The following is a 15,170-nucleotide window of genomic DNA, read 5'->3' on the forward strand; positions in this document are numbered from 1 at the left end:
AGAGTCTAGTAGCTATAACACATACAAAGGACTATATGCATATGACAGTAGCTTGGCCTACTCGATGTTCGTCACCAGCCTACGACGCTGGTGCCTCCCAGGAAAGAGTACCCGCATGGCTTACCACTTCCTAGGGGACAACGGCGGGGCGAAAAGCTTTTTCATGAGCACTTTTCTTGCATGGGCCTCCGGCTTCAGTGCTCCGAGCTTGTTTTTAGCAGCTAAACGGGCAGTGCGTTTGGGGACGATGTCTTCATGAGCACTTTTCTTGCATGGGCCTCCGGTTTCGGTGCTCCGAACTTGTTTTTAGCAGCTAAACGGGCACTGCGTTTAGGGACGATGTCGTCATCATTAGCAGCATTGGGATCCTTGGTGATGTGCAGCCTAGGCGGGGATGGCATGTTGAAGCGCATTGGGATCCTAGGCGGGGAAGCAATCAGCGGTTGTTGAAGCGGCCGCTTGAAGGCCTCGATTTGTTAAATGTGATTTGTTAGATGTGAAAAAATTTATTTAGCTTATGCAATCATTCACCCTCTCTGATTGCTGAATCGATCCTACACTTGCACTCAGTTTTGAGCCCCCTATAAGTATATCTAGGTTATTGGTTGGAGATTGTTTCAAACCAAATGTATCCACGCGACAGCCAAGGACGTCCTAAAAGAATTTTACTTCTAATATACCATGATTGCGCCGAAGAGAATTTGAGTGCCTATGCCTACAAAGCTATGGATAGCAGTTTGCACTTTCGGCGTTGAATAGATAGCATAGCAGTCATATAATAGTAAAATGCTTGATAGAAACGAAAACACTGTTCTGATCAGTCCACGACTCAACCCCAAAAATCAAAACCCAAGGTTTCTAAGAGAACACATATTATAACTTAAGGCCACGACTCAACCAGAAGTCCAGAGTGCCCTGAAACTAATAAGAAATTCACACAAACTTCCATACTACTTAAGGCCAGACGCAGATGCATATTATTTCGAGTCTTCAACAATGCAATCGATCTTCAATTGTTCAAACTATCATTCAGGTACTAACTTCATGCCAGTTATCTTTAAGTGCTATACAATGACCTGCAAAACAGGAGTGATTAGATCAAAACCTTCCAAATCAATAAAATTTCCAAAAAAAAGAATTTAGTGACAAACTAAACTAAAAATATCTAAAAATCATAAGAAATTACCTCCGAAGCTATAATACTTTGCCAAGGTTTCAGTTTCCAATCTTTTAGAATTCATGCCTGCAAGCGTGTAGAGCCCTGGTGCCAAAGCAGCAATACAAGGTGACAAAAACATAAATGTTTTCGTTTCAAAAAGCATTAAGTGTTTTGACAGAATGGGGAGAATAAACGTTCATAGTTTTAAAAAAGAAGCATCACAAACATACCGAAAGCACTGGCAGACGCAAAGAGATGAATTGACGGTTCGTAGAATTCATGTTTGCAAGCTCCAAAACATGCCCTGTGGCAAAGCAGCCGATCAAAGTGAGACAGGCAGTTAGTGTTTTGATGGATACAAAAGGAGTGTGATACGAATCATTAAACGTGGAAAACCAATGCAAGCATACCAAAACCACCGGGAGATGCAAATGGGCTTGCATGTATGAGCACAATAGCACGAGCACTGGAGCTGTTCGGCTCCAATGGAGCTTTCGCAAAAAGTAGATGTGCCCTTAGCGAAAGCTTTCTGTGGAGGCAAGTAGATACATCAAAGACTTGCATTTCTTTGAAAAGAAGACTTTTGATCGTGAAACTATGAATGATGAAATCAAAAGGCTGAAATTTCTTACGTTAATAATCAAGGTAGTAGTGACACCCTGAAGCCTTCTGCTCAGTGTCCTTTGTGGATCCTAGCTTGTTAATCCGAGGCCTGTGCGTTGTTGGATCTGTCCTAAAAGTGACATCTAGATGCTGTGGCGCAGAAGAGGAAGATTACAAGTTTAAAAGACATCTCATCAAGATCCTAATGAAATAAACTAGAATATTTTATACCTATAAATTCAACCTACATTTGTAAACTACTAGTTGTCTAATTATTTCTAGGCTATTCAAATATCCAAGAAACTTTTGCTTGCCAGAAAATGCTGGTAAGAAAGTTAAAGTTATCCTATATTTTTTTTGTTACTAAGATGCAGGGTGTAAGGAAAACAGAACTTAACTGAAAGAAAGCGGTTCATCCCAGACGCCAGGGGTTCAGGCACATTTGCAGTACAGTCAACAGAAGGTTTTCCCTCGAAAACGACAACCTTGTCGGCAAGGTATGTTGCCATGATAAAATCATGCTCAACAATAAAAGCTGTTTTCTTTTGATGAAGGATAAACCTTTTGATGACCTTTGCTGCAAGAAGGCGCTGCTCTGAATCAAGATGGGCACTTGGTTCATCTATGAGGTAAATATCAGCAGCCTGTGCAAATACAAATAAAAAAAACAGAGGAGCTTAAAAACATCCATTGAATGGCTGATATATTTATGCTGATTTATGTATTTGTTAGGAATATTAAGAACACTGATGTTATTGCAAGTATGATATATTAATATCTATTTTCCACATGAATATGCTTAAAATCTTTGAACATTCAAGTTGTTCTACAAAAGGAAAAGTTTCTGGTGTAATACTAAGGAACTTCTGTACCAATGATATGATCTGAGGAAAGAACATAAGGGGCAATCTATTGTGTTTTTACCTTTCCGAGACAAAGACAAAGTGCAACCCTTTGTAGCTCCCCACCAGAAAAATCTGCAACCTTCCTGTCCATGAGTTCTTCAATTTTCAGTGGTTTCATGACATCAGATCTGAACTGGGCATTGCTACAAGATCCAGGTATTTTCCTGTGTAGAAGCTCTCTCACGGTAGTGCTAATTTTGGGTATCAGTTGCTGAGGCTTGTATGAGACACTATATGCAGGCATATCAACTTCTTCATCACCCACTCTGTCTGGCTTCACTTGTCCAGCCTGATACATTCAGATGAAAATAATAATAAGGGCTGCACTACTAAAAATATATTTTCAGTAGCTATAAAACATATATGAAGAACAAGGAGATATACCAGCATACGGATAAATGTTGTCTTCCCAGTACCATTTTCTCCGAGCAGTACAATTATTTGGGAACCATTAAAGCTTCCTTTCATGACCGATAGCTTGAAGCCAGATCTTGTTTTCATCATGGTAGGATATTTGTAGCTTTGGTAAGTCTCACCCTCCGTTATCTCCTCAGCAGACTCAGTAACCTGATAAACCAAACATCTCATCAGGTTTAGACCATTGAGCAAGTAAATAAGTCAGTTTTCAGAAGTGTCTAACCACAATTAATAGTACTTACTCTAAATGCAAGTTTCTCCTCACGGAAGCGTATATTTTCTGTTGGGATAAATCCATTCAGGAAAATATTGATTCCTTCCCTAACTGAAAAGGGTAAAGTGACAACACCATATGCTCCTGGACTCCCATAAAGACAACATATGTAGTCTGACAAGTAGTCAAGAATGCCAAGATCATGCTCCACAACAATTACATAGCTGCAAAATTGGAGGAAAACGATTTATCAGATGCAGACTGAGTTAAATGTTTCAATTGACTTATGGTTCTTTGATGTAAATTTTTTCATTACTTCTTGGGCTGAAGTAATGAACGAATAACTTGTGCAGCTTTCAGCCTTTGTTTGACATCAAGATAGCAGGATGGCTCATCGAACATATAAACATCTGCATCTTCCATAGCCCGAGCAGCTATTGCAAATCTCTGGAGCTCGCCACCAGATAGATCTGATACATTTCGGTCCATTACTTGATTCAGGTCGAGAATATCACACAAAGTATCTTTGGCTTGTCTCTTGTCTATCTTATTAAGCTGGTTGCCAACTGTCCCTTCAACAGATTTTGCAATTTGCTCGACGTACTGAGGTTTAATAATTGTCTGCCATTGAAACATATGTCTATTACTTATTACTACATGCAGCCATAAGCCATGAGAAATACCAGAATGGTAGTGAATTGCAAAACATGATAACATGTGTTAACATTAGATATAGCTATGCCAACTAAACATTGTACTATCATGTGGGCTAAGAATTAATCATGGTCAGACCAGCTAAAAACAGATAGAGTAGAAAAATTAATGGAATTAAGAGGAAACATTAAAAACCCATATTACATTAGCATCTTCCAAATTTTCTTGAGAACATCTAATGCAAACTTTTAACAGATTCAGAATGAATACTTGAATAAACTTTTGATGCTATAAGCCCATATCTGTTTAATTTAAAAGTACAAACAAGACACACTAGACAATAAAACGGAACAACAGCTATCGTTTATAGTAGAAGTACCTTCATTTTGTCTTCCAAAAAACGGGTGAAGTATTTCTGAAGTTCCGTTCCATGAAAGTGCTTCAGTATGTCATCCCAATTTGGCGGATCCTGAATAGGTGGGAAGAGTCTTATTCTTATAGCCTAAAATGACTTCTACCAAAATGAATAACAAAAATGTTGTCTGTTTTCCTTACCATGAATTTACCCAAGTTAGGCTTCAACATTCCAGCCAGAATATTAAGTACAGTTGACTTCCCAATACCGTTTGTCCCTACTAAGCCCAAAACTTTCCCAGGCCTTGGAACTGGCAGCCTACAGGAGATTATGAAAGCTTGAGAAAATGTTTTGTATCTGAAAGGCATAGTGGCATGAAATATCAAAACACTTCTGGGATAAATACCATTTAAAAATATAAATTTGGAAAAGGAAAAGGCCGGTGTGAGTTTGAAAGAATGATATGATTGAAGTATCACAAAGATGGGAATGATCTGTTTTACCTGTGAAGTTTGAAGGAATTTGGTCCATAGCGATGTGTTGTCTCCTTGTCAAGTTCCCTTGGCAAGTTTATAATTTGAATAGCATTAAAAGGACACACCTGAAAATATAATAACACAAGGGAGTTATATTATTAAGAACATTACATATAAGCTTGGGTCGAAACCTCAAAGATAATCAGAAAAGGAAAACGATCTAACCTTCACACAAATACCACATCCAATGCACAGATCCTCGGAAATTAAGGAGACTTTCGATGACGGCGTAACTTCTATGCACTGACGCCCTATCAAGTATCAACGTGGATAACAAATCTCATATTAAGTTTTAATATAAACAAGAGCAATATGAAATTCTTAATTATCACTCAGTAAATTAAATAGATGTTTGAGTAAAGCTAAACTATAACATACTAAAAAGAATATTGGACTCAAAATTTAACTACATTGAAACCTATGATAGGTTTACATGGTTAGATTTCTATTGTTCTAAAAGTTTTTCCCTTTCTCTTATACTACTCTCACCATTCCAAATTGTAAGACGTTTTGGCTTTTCTAGGTGCATAAGTTTTGCTATGCATCTAAATATACACTATGTCTAATACATAGTAAAATATATGTATCTAAAAAACTCAAAATGTCATACAATTTGAAATGAAGGGAGTAGATTATAACTAATTACATATTGCATAATCGTGTTATTATGTGTTGGCATGCCACTTCTATTAGGGCTACGTGCATAGATGATATATTTAGAGGATTTCTATACCCATCATTTACGAGAACTACATGGTGAATCTAGATATAGAGTTGAATAAAACCATATGCAACCAGTGAGTGGCAAAGGTGCATTTGACCCATATATCTCATATATAGGCAGGCTCATGAGGATTCTAATATCATCTGGTTTATTAAGAAATCTCCAATTCACCATAAAGCTAAGGTTTGTTCAAGTGACGGAGCGTGACCGAATACCAAGGAGGGGCTAATTGTTAGCCCACAACGATCACCGGCTCAGGTGAGTCGACCACTCACCAGTCTTGCCGACCACGGCCGAGCACGACAGACGCTGTCCGACCACACACTATGGCTAGAGGTAGAAGAAGAGAGGGAGAACAGAGCATACACACACAGCCAGAGACACCAGCGTTGACCGGAGCCCTGTATAGGAGATGACATATCTAAACTCTCTTTACTGAGTTGTAGTGGCAAACTATATATACAACTCTATCCATCTAGTCCTAGTACAGCTGTCATGCTGCTACAGTGACTAGATAACACAGCAGGACTGACTTCGGCCCCTGTCCCTGCTGTGGCTACAGTGCGGCAAGTGAGCCGTTCGGCGCCTGCCTCTGCAGCGGCTACAGTACCACAACAGGGAGCCTTTTCGACGCCGCCTTCCCTTGCTGTGTGTTCACACAAGGAAGCAGTAGATTATCTAACAATTCTTCCCCTAATCCTACTGCTATCCCTTGTACCCCCTCCATACCGATCATCTCCTTCAGCTCCATGAGTCGAAGACGTCCGAGTGGCTTGGTGAGGACGTCCGCGAGTTGCCGACCAGCTTCGACGAACTCGATGATGATCTGCCCTTCATCGACACAGTCTCTAAGGAAGTGGAACTTCACGTCGATGTGCTTGCTCTAGTCGTGGAGAACCGAATTCTTCGTGAGGGCAGCTGGTGGGTGAGCTTCCGTACCGGTCAGCTCGCCCAGCAGCCGGCGTAGCCACACAACTTGGCACGCCGCTGTGGCCGCCGCTACGTACACTGCCTCGCACGTAGACAACGCCACCACCTTCTGTTTCCGCGACAGCTATGAAATTGGAGCCGATCCGAGGAAGACGAGCACGCCAGAGGTGCTCCGTTGTCCGTCGATGTCCCCCATCATGTCTACATCGCTGAACACAGTGAGCTACAGCCTGCTTCCGCCTGTCTTGGGGAAGATGATCCCTTGATCCACCGTCCCCTTGACATAGCGCAACAGCCGCTTCACCGCAGCCTAGTGATCCTCTCGAGGATCCTCCATGAAACGACTGACGTAGCCCACGGCGAACGCAATGTATGACCTCATGTGGACTAGGTAGCGCAGACCGCCAATGATGCTCCGGTAAAGTATTGCATCCACCTTCGCCGCGGTGCTAGCCTTCGTCAGCTTCAGCCGCTCCTCCATCGGAGTCACGCATGGCTTGCACTCAGCCATGCCGCTCCGCTACAATAGCTTCGAGGCATACGCGCTCTAACCGAGCGTGAGTTCCTCCTTCCCCTGTCTCACCTCAATACCGAGGTAGTAGGAGAGTGCCCCGAGATCGCTCATTCGAAAACGAGCCGTCATCTCGCGCTTAAAGCTGCCGATGTCCTCCACACGTGCACCGGTGACGATCAAGTCGTCCACATACACGCCGACGCCGAGCTCCTCCTTCCCCCGTCGCCATGTGTAGAGCACTGCTCGGTTGCGCATCGCTGGAACCCAAGCTCGCCCAGCGTGACGTCAAGCTTGGCGTTCCACGCTCATGGGGCCTGCCGTAGCCCATAGAGCGCCTTGTGCAGTCGGAGCACCCTGTGCTCCGCTCCCTTGACGGCGAAACCCGGAGGTTGCCTGACGAAGACCGTCTCCGCCTGCTCACCGTTGAGGAAGGCTGATTTTACAACCAGGTGATGGACGCGCCAGTCCTTTGCTGTTGCCAAGGCTAGTAGCAAACGGACAGACTCCATGCGCGCTACTGGCGCAAAGACTTCCTCGAAGTTGATGCCCTCGCGCTGAACAAAGCCTCGAGCGACGAGGTGCGCCTTGTGCTTGACAATGGCGCCGAGCTCGTCCCGCTTGACCTTGTACACCCACTTCAGACTAATCGGACGGCATCATGAAGGTGGATCGATGAGCTCCCAAGTCTCGTTTTCCTCGATCGCCTTCATCTCCTCCAGCATCGCCCGTCGCCAGTTTCCATCGCGCTCGGCCAGCGCGAACGTGGGTGGTTCCTCTACACTAACGAGCAGCAGCTCTTGGTCATTGAGCAGCCGACCAGCCAGGCCTAAGGGCCCTACGTCGCCGATGATGTCATCCAGCCTGCGGAACCACACCACCTCACCTTCGTGGAAGGCATCCATGAACTCAGTGATGTCACTTGGAGGTGAGGCGAACTCGATCGACATCGATGGAGTTCCCTGTTCCGCTGGAGTGCTCGGCACAGCACCTGGAGTGCTCAGCACCCTGGTTGCAGTGCTCGGCACTACTCCTGGACAGCTCGTCATCACTCCTGGAGTGGTCTGCACCCCTCCCGGAGTGCTCGGCACACGTCTTGCAGTGGTCGGCACCACTGCAAGACCTCTCGGCTCCTCTACAGGAGTGCTCGGCACCCGTCCTTGAGTGGTCGCCACCACCGCAGAACCTCCCGACACCACTCTTGACGTGCTCGGCATCCCTCCAGGAGTGCTCGGCATTCCTCCCTAAGTGCTCGGCATCCCTCCTGAAGTGCTCGGCACCACCTCAGGAGTGCTCGGCTCTGTTGCTGGAGTGCTTGGCACCCCTCCCGGAGTGCTCGGCACCTCTTCCCCAGCGTCTCCACCACCGTGGATGAACAAGTGCTCGACGACGAAGGTGCTGGTGAAGCCGCCAGCTTCCCCCGTGCTCGGACTGTTCCAGTCCCAAGCCGCCTTCTCGTCGAACACGACGTCGCGCGAGACAAGTACCTTGTCTCCGCATGGGTCGTAGAGCCGGTACGCCTTGGTACCCTCCGCGTAGCCCAGGAACACCATCGGTGTGCTCCTGTCCTCCAGCTTGGTGAGGATCGGCTTCGTCTTCCTGACGTGGCCGATGTAGCCGAATGTTCAGAGGAAGGACACGCTCGGCTTGCACCCATACCAAGCTTCGAACGACGTCTTGCCCGTCAGGGCCTTGGTGGGTGCGCGATTGAGAATGAACATCGTTGTGGTCACCGCTTCACCCCAGAACCTTGCCGGCATGCCTTTGGCCTTCATCATAGATCGAGCCATGCTGACCACCGTCTGGTTCCACCTCTCCACCACGCCATTCTGCTATGGCGAGTACGGCGCGGTGTGATGTCATACCACCCTGATCCACGCAGTACGCAGCGAACTCCACCGAAGTAAATTCCCCGCCGCGATCAGTCCTCAGCACACGGAGCTTCTTGCCGCTCTCGACCTCCGCGCGCATCTTCAACTTCTTGATCGCCGCCGCCGCTTCGTCCTTGTTCGTCAGAAGTTGCAGCCACATGTAGCGACTGCAATCATCCACGAGCAGGAGGAAGTACCGCCGACCACCGTTTGTAGCTGGTGTGATCGGCCCGCAGAGGTCGCCGTGGACGAGCTCGAGAGCGTCCTCCGTGCGATACTTGGCCGCCTTTGGGAACGACAGCCTCCTCTGCTTCCCGGCCAGGCAACTGTCACCCCGTGCTCGATGTGGGGTAGCCCTCAGACCATCTTCTCCAGCCGACCAACCGCGTTGAAGCTGAGATGTCCGAACCGGGCATGCCACAGCCACGGCACCTCGGTGTGCCTTGCCGCTAGGCACACCAGCTGCTCTACCTTCAGGTCGAGCAGGTACAACCGGTTCTAGGATGTCTTCACCTTGGCGAGAAGTCGCTGCTCCCGGTCCCTAATCCTAAGGACTCCGTCCTTGATCAGTACCTCGCTACCGCGCTCATCCAGCTTCTAATGCTGATGATGCTTGAACGTAGCTGTAGGATGTAATATACATCTGTTAGCGTGTGGTGCTCCTCGTTCTGGCACCTGAAGATGATGGTGTCGTGCCCTCGGATAGCCACCCTTGAGCCGTCACCAAACTCCACCGTACCGGTAACATCGTCGTCGAGCTTGGAGAAGGATGCCTTGGAGCCCGTCATATGGTTGCTGGCACCAGAGTCTAGATACCACCACTGCTCCTGTTCGCCGTCCACACGTTCGAGGTGGACTTGGGCGCGCGGTTCGTCGAGGTTGACAGCTTTCAGGGCCTTCCCAGGTCCTTCCACCGTCGTCACCTCTCCCTTCTCCTCAGCCTCAACGTCATGCAGTGCACAGAACGTCGCCATCAGGATAGTGGCCTCATCATCATCATCATCATCATCATCAGCTTGCGCCAGATGAGCCTCAGCCTCCTACTTGTGATTTGGGCACTCCCGTGCCCAATGGTCCATCTTCCTGCAGCGCCGGCAGGCGTTGGGGTCGACCTGCTTCTTCTTCTTCGAAGAAGCCTTGCCGCGGCGTTTGCCATTGCCACCGCGGCTGGAGGAGGCTACCCTGGAGTTCCTCCGAGCAGCCCACTCCTCCTCTGTCAGCAGCAGTTTGCCGCTGTCCTTCGTTGTTGTCGCCTGTTCCAGGCGCTCATCCACCGCCCGTAGACGGCCTGTCACATCCTCAATGGTGAGGGTGGACAAGTACAGCATCGTCTCTATGGAGAGAATGATCTGGATGTACTTTGTCGGCACGGAGTGGAGGTACTTTGAGACCACCTCCTCTTCGTCGATGGTGATGCCGTGGCTCTTCAGCTTGCTGATGAGCGTCTGCAGGCGGAGGGAGAAATCCTCCACTGTTTCACCATCCTTGAACTTGAGGTTAGCGTACTCCTGCTTCAGAAGCTGGGCCGTCGCCTTCTTTGCGCGGTCGGAACCGACGCGCATCGCTGCAATAGCCTCCCACACCTCCTTAGCAGAGCTCTTCGCCCCCAACGACTCCCTGTACTCCGCCGGTATAGCAGCGAGAATTGCTTCAAACGCTGACATGTCATCTTCCTCATTGTCGGTGCCCTTGTCAACAGCATTTCAGAACCGTCGGGCTCTGAGCTTGACCTTCATGGTCACCGACCACTCTCTATAGTTGGTGCGAGTCAGCGTCGGCCAACTGGTGCCGCTGACCTCCTGCACCGTGCGAACAACGACCTCCTGTCGTGGCTGGACAGCCACAACAGTGCCACTGCTGTCGCCCATCTCCGAACCGTCCGTCATCGCCAGCGGTTAGTCCGGCGACGGCGCTTGTACGGCTCTGATACCACTTGTTAGCCCACAAGGATCACCGGCTCAGGTGAGTCGACCACTCACCAGTCTTACCGACCACGGCTAGAGCACGACAGACGTTGTCCGACCACACACTATGGCTAGAGGTAGAAGAAGAGAGGGAGAACAGAGCATACACACACAGCCAGAGACACCAACGTTGGCCGGAGCCCTGTATAGGAAATGACAAATCTGAACTCTGTTTACTGAGTTGCAGTGGCAAACTATATATACAACTCTATCCATCTAGTCCTAGTACAGCTGCCATGCTGCTACAGTGACTAGATAACACAGCAGGACTGACTTCGGCGTCTATTCCTGCTGTGGCTACAGTGCGGCAGGTGAGCCGTTCGGCGCCTGCCTCTGCAGCGGCTACTGCCTCTGCAGCGGCTACAGTACCACAGCAGGGAGCCTTTTCGGCGCCGTCTTCCCTTGCTGTGTTTTCGTACAAGGAAGCAGTAGATTATCTAACATTAATCCACTAATAAATATTATTGTCCAATTTTCTATAGTAAACACTACAGCATGTGTCTTCATGAAAAATAAGAGTAATTTAGAATAAGGATTTCCTAGCATTAGTATGTGTCTCGATGGTGCCTTAGAAGTGTGAACCTTCAAAAAAGAAGTGAGAACCGAGTATTGTGCTAACGGGTGATATGTTGCTGGCTTGTTACTCCATGTATGTTTTGTCCAGACCTATATGAACAGCTAGCATGACTGTTGCACACCTGAGCACTTAGTGCAAGAAAGTAGCTAGTCATCATGACAGCTCTTGCTGTAGCAGAATTTATCAACTGAGCCCAGTTTGGCCGCCACTGAGCTCCGCCCCTTGTTCAGCTGTTCAAGATATTTGTCCTCTTTATACTAGTCCATAGATGCATGAATGGTAATGGTTGTTTCAACTATCAGAAAAATAATCATTTCGCAATGCCACAAACAATTTTCAGTAAAATTTGCATTACACATAAGCTATTTGATAAACAATGGTAATTGAGAAACAGTAGACAGTGTATTGAAAAGGATATTGGAGTAAAAAATTAACTACATGTAGCTATGAGGATCGTGCGAGAAACACAATAGATCAAATACACACTCCAATTGACGTGTGTAGGGAGATTAGATTAACTGTCACACCTTAACTGTCACACCTGTGGCTGGAGATGAGATTAACTCTCTGACGTGAGCTAGAGCAGAATGGACACAACGATTTTGAGAAGGATTGTTCCAAGCCTCGATATGTTTAATTGGATAAAAATGTCTTAGCATCTCAATACATGATCGAGCACTTATATGCCCACACACAGAATCACACACACGACACCCAGCTGTGACTTTCTACGTCCTACACGAAATCGTTGGATCATCCATCAGACGGTGTGACAAAAACTCATATGGATTGGGATAGATTAGAATGCATCCAAACAAGTCTTAACATGGATGAACACCCGGATTTCTGGCTTAACAATTTCCAAAAATTCTGTCGTGCGTACCACGCTCGGAACCAGACACCGTCAATGGAATCAAATCGAACAGGGTTTGAGGACCGTGAAACGTACCGGTGGCGTTGACGGGGCAGCGCCTGCGGCACTCCTGGCCGCACTTGCTGGGGCGGCAGCGGTCCTCCACCACCACCGCGATCCGGCTCGACCTGCCCGACATCCTCCTTCTCCCTGTGATGTGACACAACACAACCTCTGTTCTTGCGCCGGATTCGCGGGCCTGGCGGGTCTGGCTGCTTATCAATTTGATGGGAGGAGAGTTCGTTTGCAAAATGGCGGCCGGGAGGTGGGCGGCGTGGTGGCCTGGGATTCTATTGGGAACCCTAGCTATTTGTGCAGTTAATTAGGCCGCGTGCGAGCCCCGCGTCGAAACGGAAGTAATCGCGGCGCCGGCCGCGGAGTTGGAATCGGCTTGGTTCTGGTTGGTGCTGCCTTGGGGATCAAGTCGTGATCGGGCAAAAGGTCACCACAGCAATGGCGTCAGCAAGTATGCAAGTGGCTTCTGGTCCGGATCTGTGTCACTGACACATGAGTTACTGATATGATACTTTTTATACCACTCACATTATAATGATGGTAAATATGTAAATAATCCATTCCTCTGCTGTACGCCGCCTGTACTGCACACGACAACGGGCCAGCCTAAGTGGGTCTAATTCAAGTATCGAAGCCGGGCAACATCATTCAGTCCTAGGTCATGAAAAATGAATACTTTCAGTCTTAGGTCATCAAAAATGAATACTTGAGATTGTTGTTTGACCCAAACAATTTACCTTCAGAGTGCTTGAGCAGTACTTTTCTGGTTTGGATTTCTTGAGTCGTGACATCCATGCGATTTTTTTTTTTGAACATGGAAGAGCTCTCCATTACATATTAACCTGTGCCAAATCTTTGGCAACCAAGTTCTGAATACAAGAGGGTACAAAGAAAAAGCAAAAGAAAACAACCAAAAAAAAAAAGCAAGAACCAACAGCAACAATGAACGGAGGGAAAATTAAACAGGAGCAAAATAGTCTTTTACTTTCCACTTAGTGCTGTTAGAGCTACAAACTAATAGAAGTGTCGTAAAAAGGTAGTCAAGATAATACTGATTTTAATTAAATAAGGAAGGTTTAAATTTGCAGGATCAAATAAAGAAGCATAACTTTTTTTTAATGTTAAAATAGAGATTTCTCTATCTCTACAACTAAAAGATTGCCTGTGGTGCCTGGCTTGGGGAAGAGCCTTGAAGTTAGATGCACGGAGCCTATGTGCTCCCTCTCCGCCGCTCCTCGCCATGAAGCTCATCCTGGGCTTTCAGTAAGCTCCTTCCCCGTCTGTCTCTGTCCCCTTTCTCCTTGCCTCATGGCCCTCCTGGGCCTTTCTTTTGCTCCGGGTCTTAAGATTCAAGCCGATGTTTGGCGCAAGTTTGGCTCTTCGATCTCTTGGCCGGACCTCGGTCCCTCATTCTTTGCTTTGGTGGCTGCTTTTGATAGATGCAAGTTTTGTCTGACCGTTGACTCCATTGGTTCCATTCTGCAAGCCACCATTGGGGGCTTTGCTTCACATTTCAGAGCCTCTCTTCTTCACGATCCTACGTTCAAGTTCTTTGTTTCTTTGAAGCTTGTGGGGTTCTTCGTAAATATGCTTGGCTCCTTCGAGTGTGATCTTTACTTTATTTCTTTTCATGTGTGCACGTAGACGCTCAGGATGAAGATACTCAGCATGTTCGTTTGGCTGTGGCATGTCGTAAACCAGGGGCGGATTTAGGCCCCAGGCTGCCCGGGCTGCGGCCCGGGGCGAGGCTCATGAGCAGTGGGGAATTGCTTTATAAAAACGGCATAAAAAGGCCTTTCAGCCTATTAGCCCACCCCGAGGAGGCGAGGAGGAGAAAGGCCAGCAGGCCGTCGCAGCAGTTAGTCCGGGGCGGAGCCCGTTTCTGGATCTGCCACTGTCGTAAACGATCGTAAATTTCCAGCCGGAACAGTATTTTTCTCTCACACAAACCAGCCAGCAGTACTTCTTCACGAACCAGCAACGAAACGAACCAGTCAATCAAACAGGCTGACTAATGGCGGCGCAACCGTGGAAAGAGGCAAAATCCAAACTTGAATACATTAATTTTTTATGGCATCCGATAGGGTTTATATAGCTAGGGAGGACCCGTATGATCTCGTGTCACGATCACGATCTAAACCGGTTAGGTTTCTAGCTTGCAAACTTAAAAACCAAGCGACTAAAAATAAAATTGCAAAAGAAGTCCGTGCTCATGAGCTGAATTTTGACGGGCCATATGCAGGTGTCGAGCCTGAGACCGAGCTCGGTGAGGATAGCAAGCATGCGTGTGGAACTCCTTTCTCTCTCTTCACACTAGACTTTGTAAAATGGAGAGGGTTTCCATATTTAAATATGACAACCTTCACTTCAATTAGTAAGGTGAGGCTAAGTTCCTCCACTTCGCCATGTGCATACATGGATGAGACTTGAAGATTTCTTTGAGATAATTGAAAGTTCTCAACTTGGGCCAAGCCCATATTCCAACAAGCTGCCCCTGAGATGAAGATGAAAGAGTATTTCAGCCTTTGATCATTTTACTTTGAATTAGCATGTTGATGTAAGAGTGGCTATTGCTTGCAACGTGAAACTTAAACTGCTGTAAGTGGTAGGTGGTACTCTTACCACCACATAGAAGAGGAAACCAAACCTTAATTAACGCAACTAACCAAACACTAATGTTGCATCTGCATTCCTATATGCCTGTGATATGTGGTGCGCGGGGGTCGAACGGCCGAAGGAGCGTTCACGGGCTTCCCCCATTCGGCCATTCTCCCGTTCATGTTCGGCCCACGAATCCGAATAATCCCCGTCTCGAAAAGAAA

At 47.1% G+C, this 15,170-nt stretch overlaps 1 protein-coding gene across 1 annotated transcript; it reads right to left on the bottom strand.

Moving 5' to 3' along the window:
* Positions 1–776: 776 nt before the first annotated feature.
* Positions 777–12,785, bottom strand: LOC136471709 (ABC transporter E family member 2-like). Its single transcript, XM_066469454.1, has 15 exons — positions 12,370–12,785; positions 5,009–5,094; positions 4,811–4,908; positions 4,508–4,625; positions 4,332–4,421; positions 3,615–3,919; positions 3,327–3,522; positions 3,052–3,234; positions 2,687–2,956; positions 2,161–2,406; positions 1,792–1,912; positions 1,570–1,688; positions 1,390–1,463; positions 1,187–1,261; positions 777–1,076 (listed from the first exon to the last, which is right to left on the bottom strand). The coding sequence occupies exons 1-11, from the start codon at positions 12,470–12,472 to the stop codon at positions 1,793–1,795; spliced, it is 1,815 nt and encodes a 604-aa protein (XP_066325551.1). The 5' UTR covers positions 12,473–12,785; the 3' UTR covers positions 777–1,076; positions 1,187–1,261; positions 1,390–1,463; positions 1,570–1,688; position 1,792.
* Positions 12,786–15,170: the final 2,385 nt, after the last annotated feature.

This window comes from Miscanthus floridulus, chromosome 8 (genome assembly GCF_019320115.1).
Source record: "Miscanthus floridulus cultivar M001 chromosome 8, ASM1932011v1, whole genome shotgun sequence".
NCBI classification, from domain to species: domain Eukaryota; kingdom Viridiplantae; phylum Streptophyta; class Magnoliopsida; order Poales; family Poaceae; genus Miscanthus; species Miscanthus floridulus.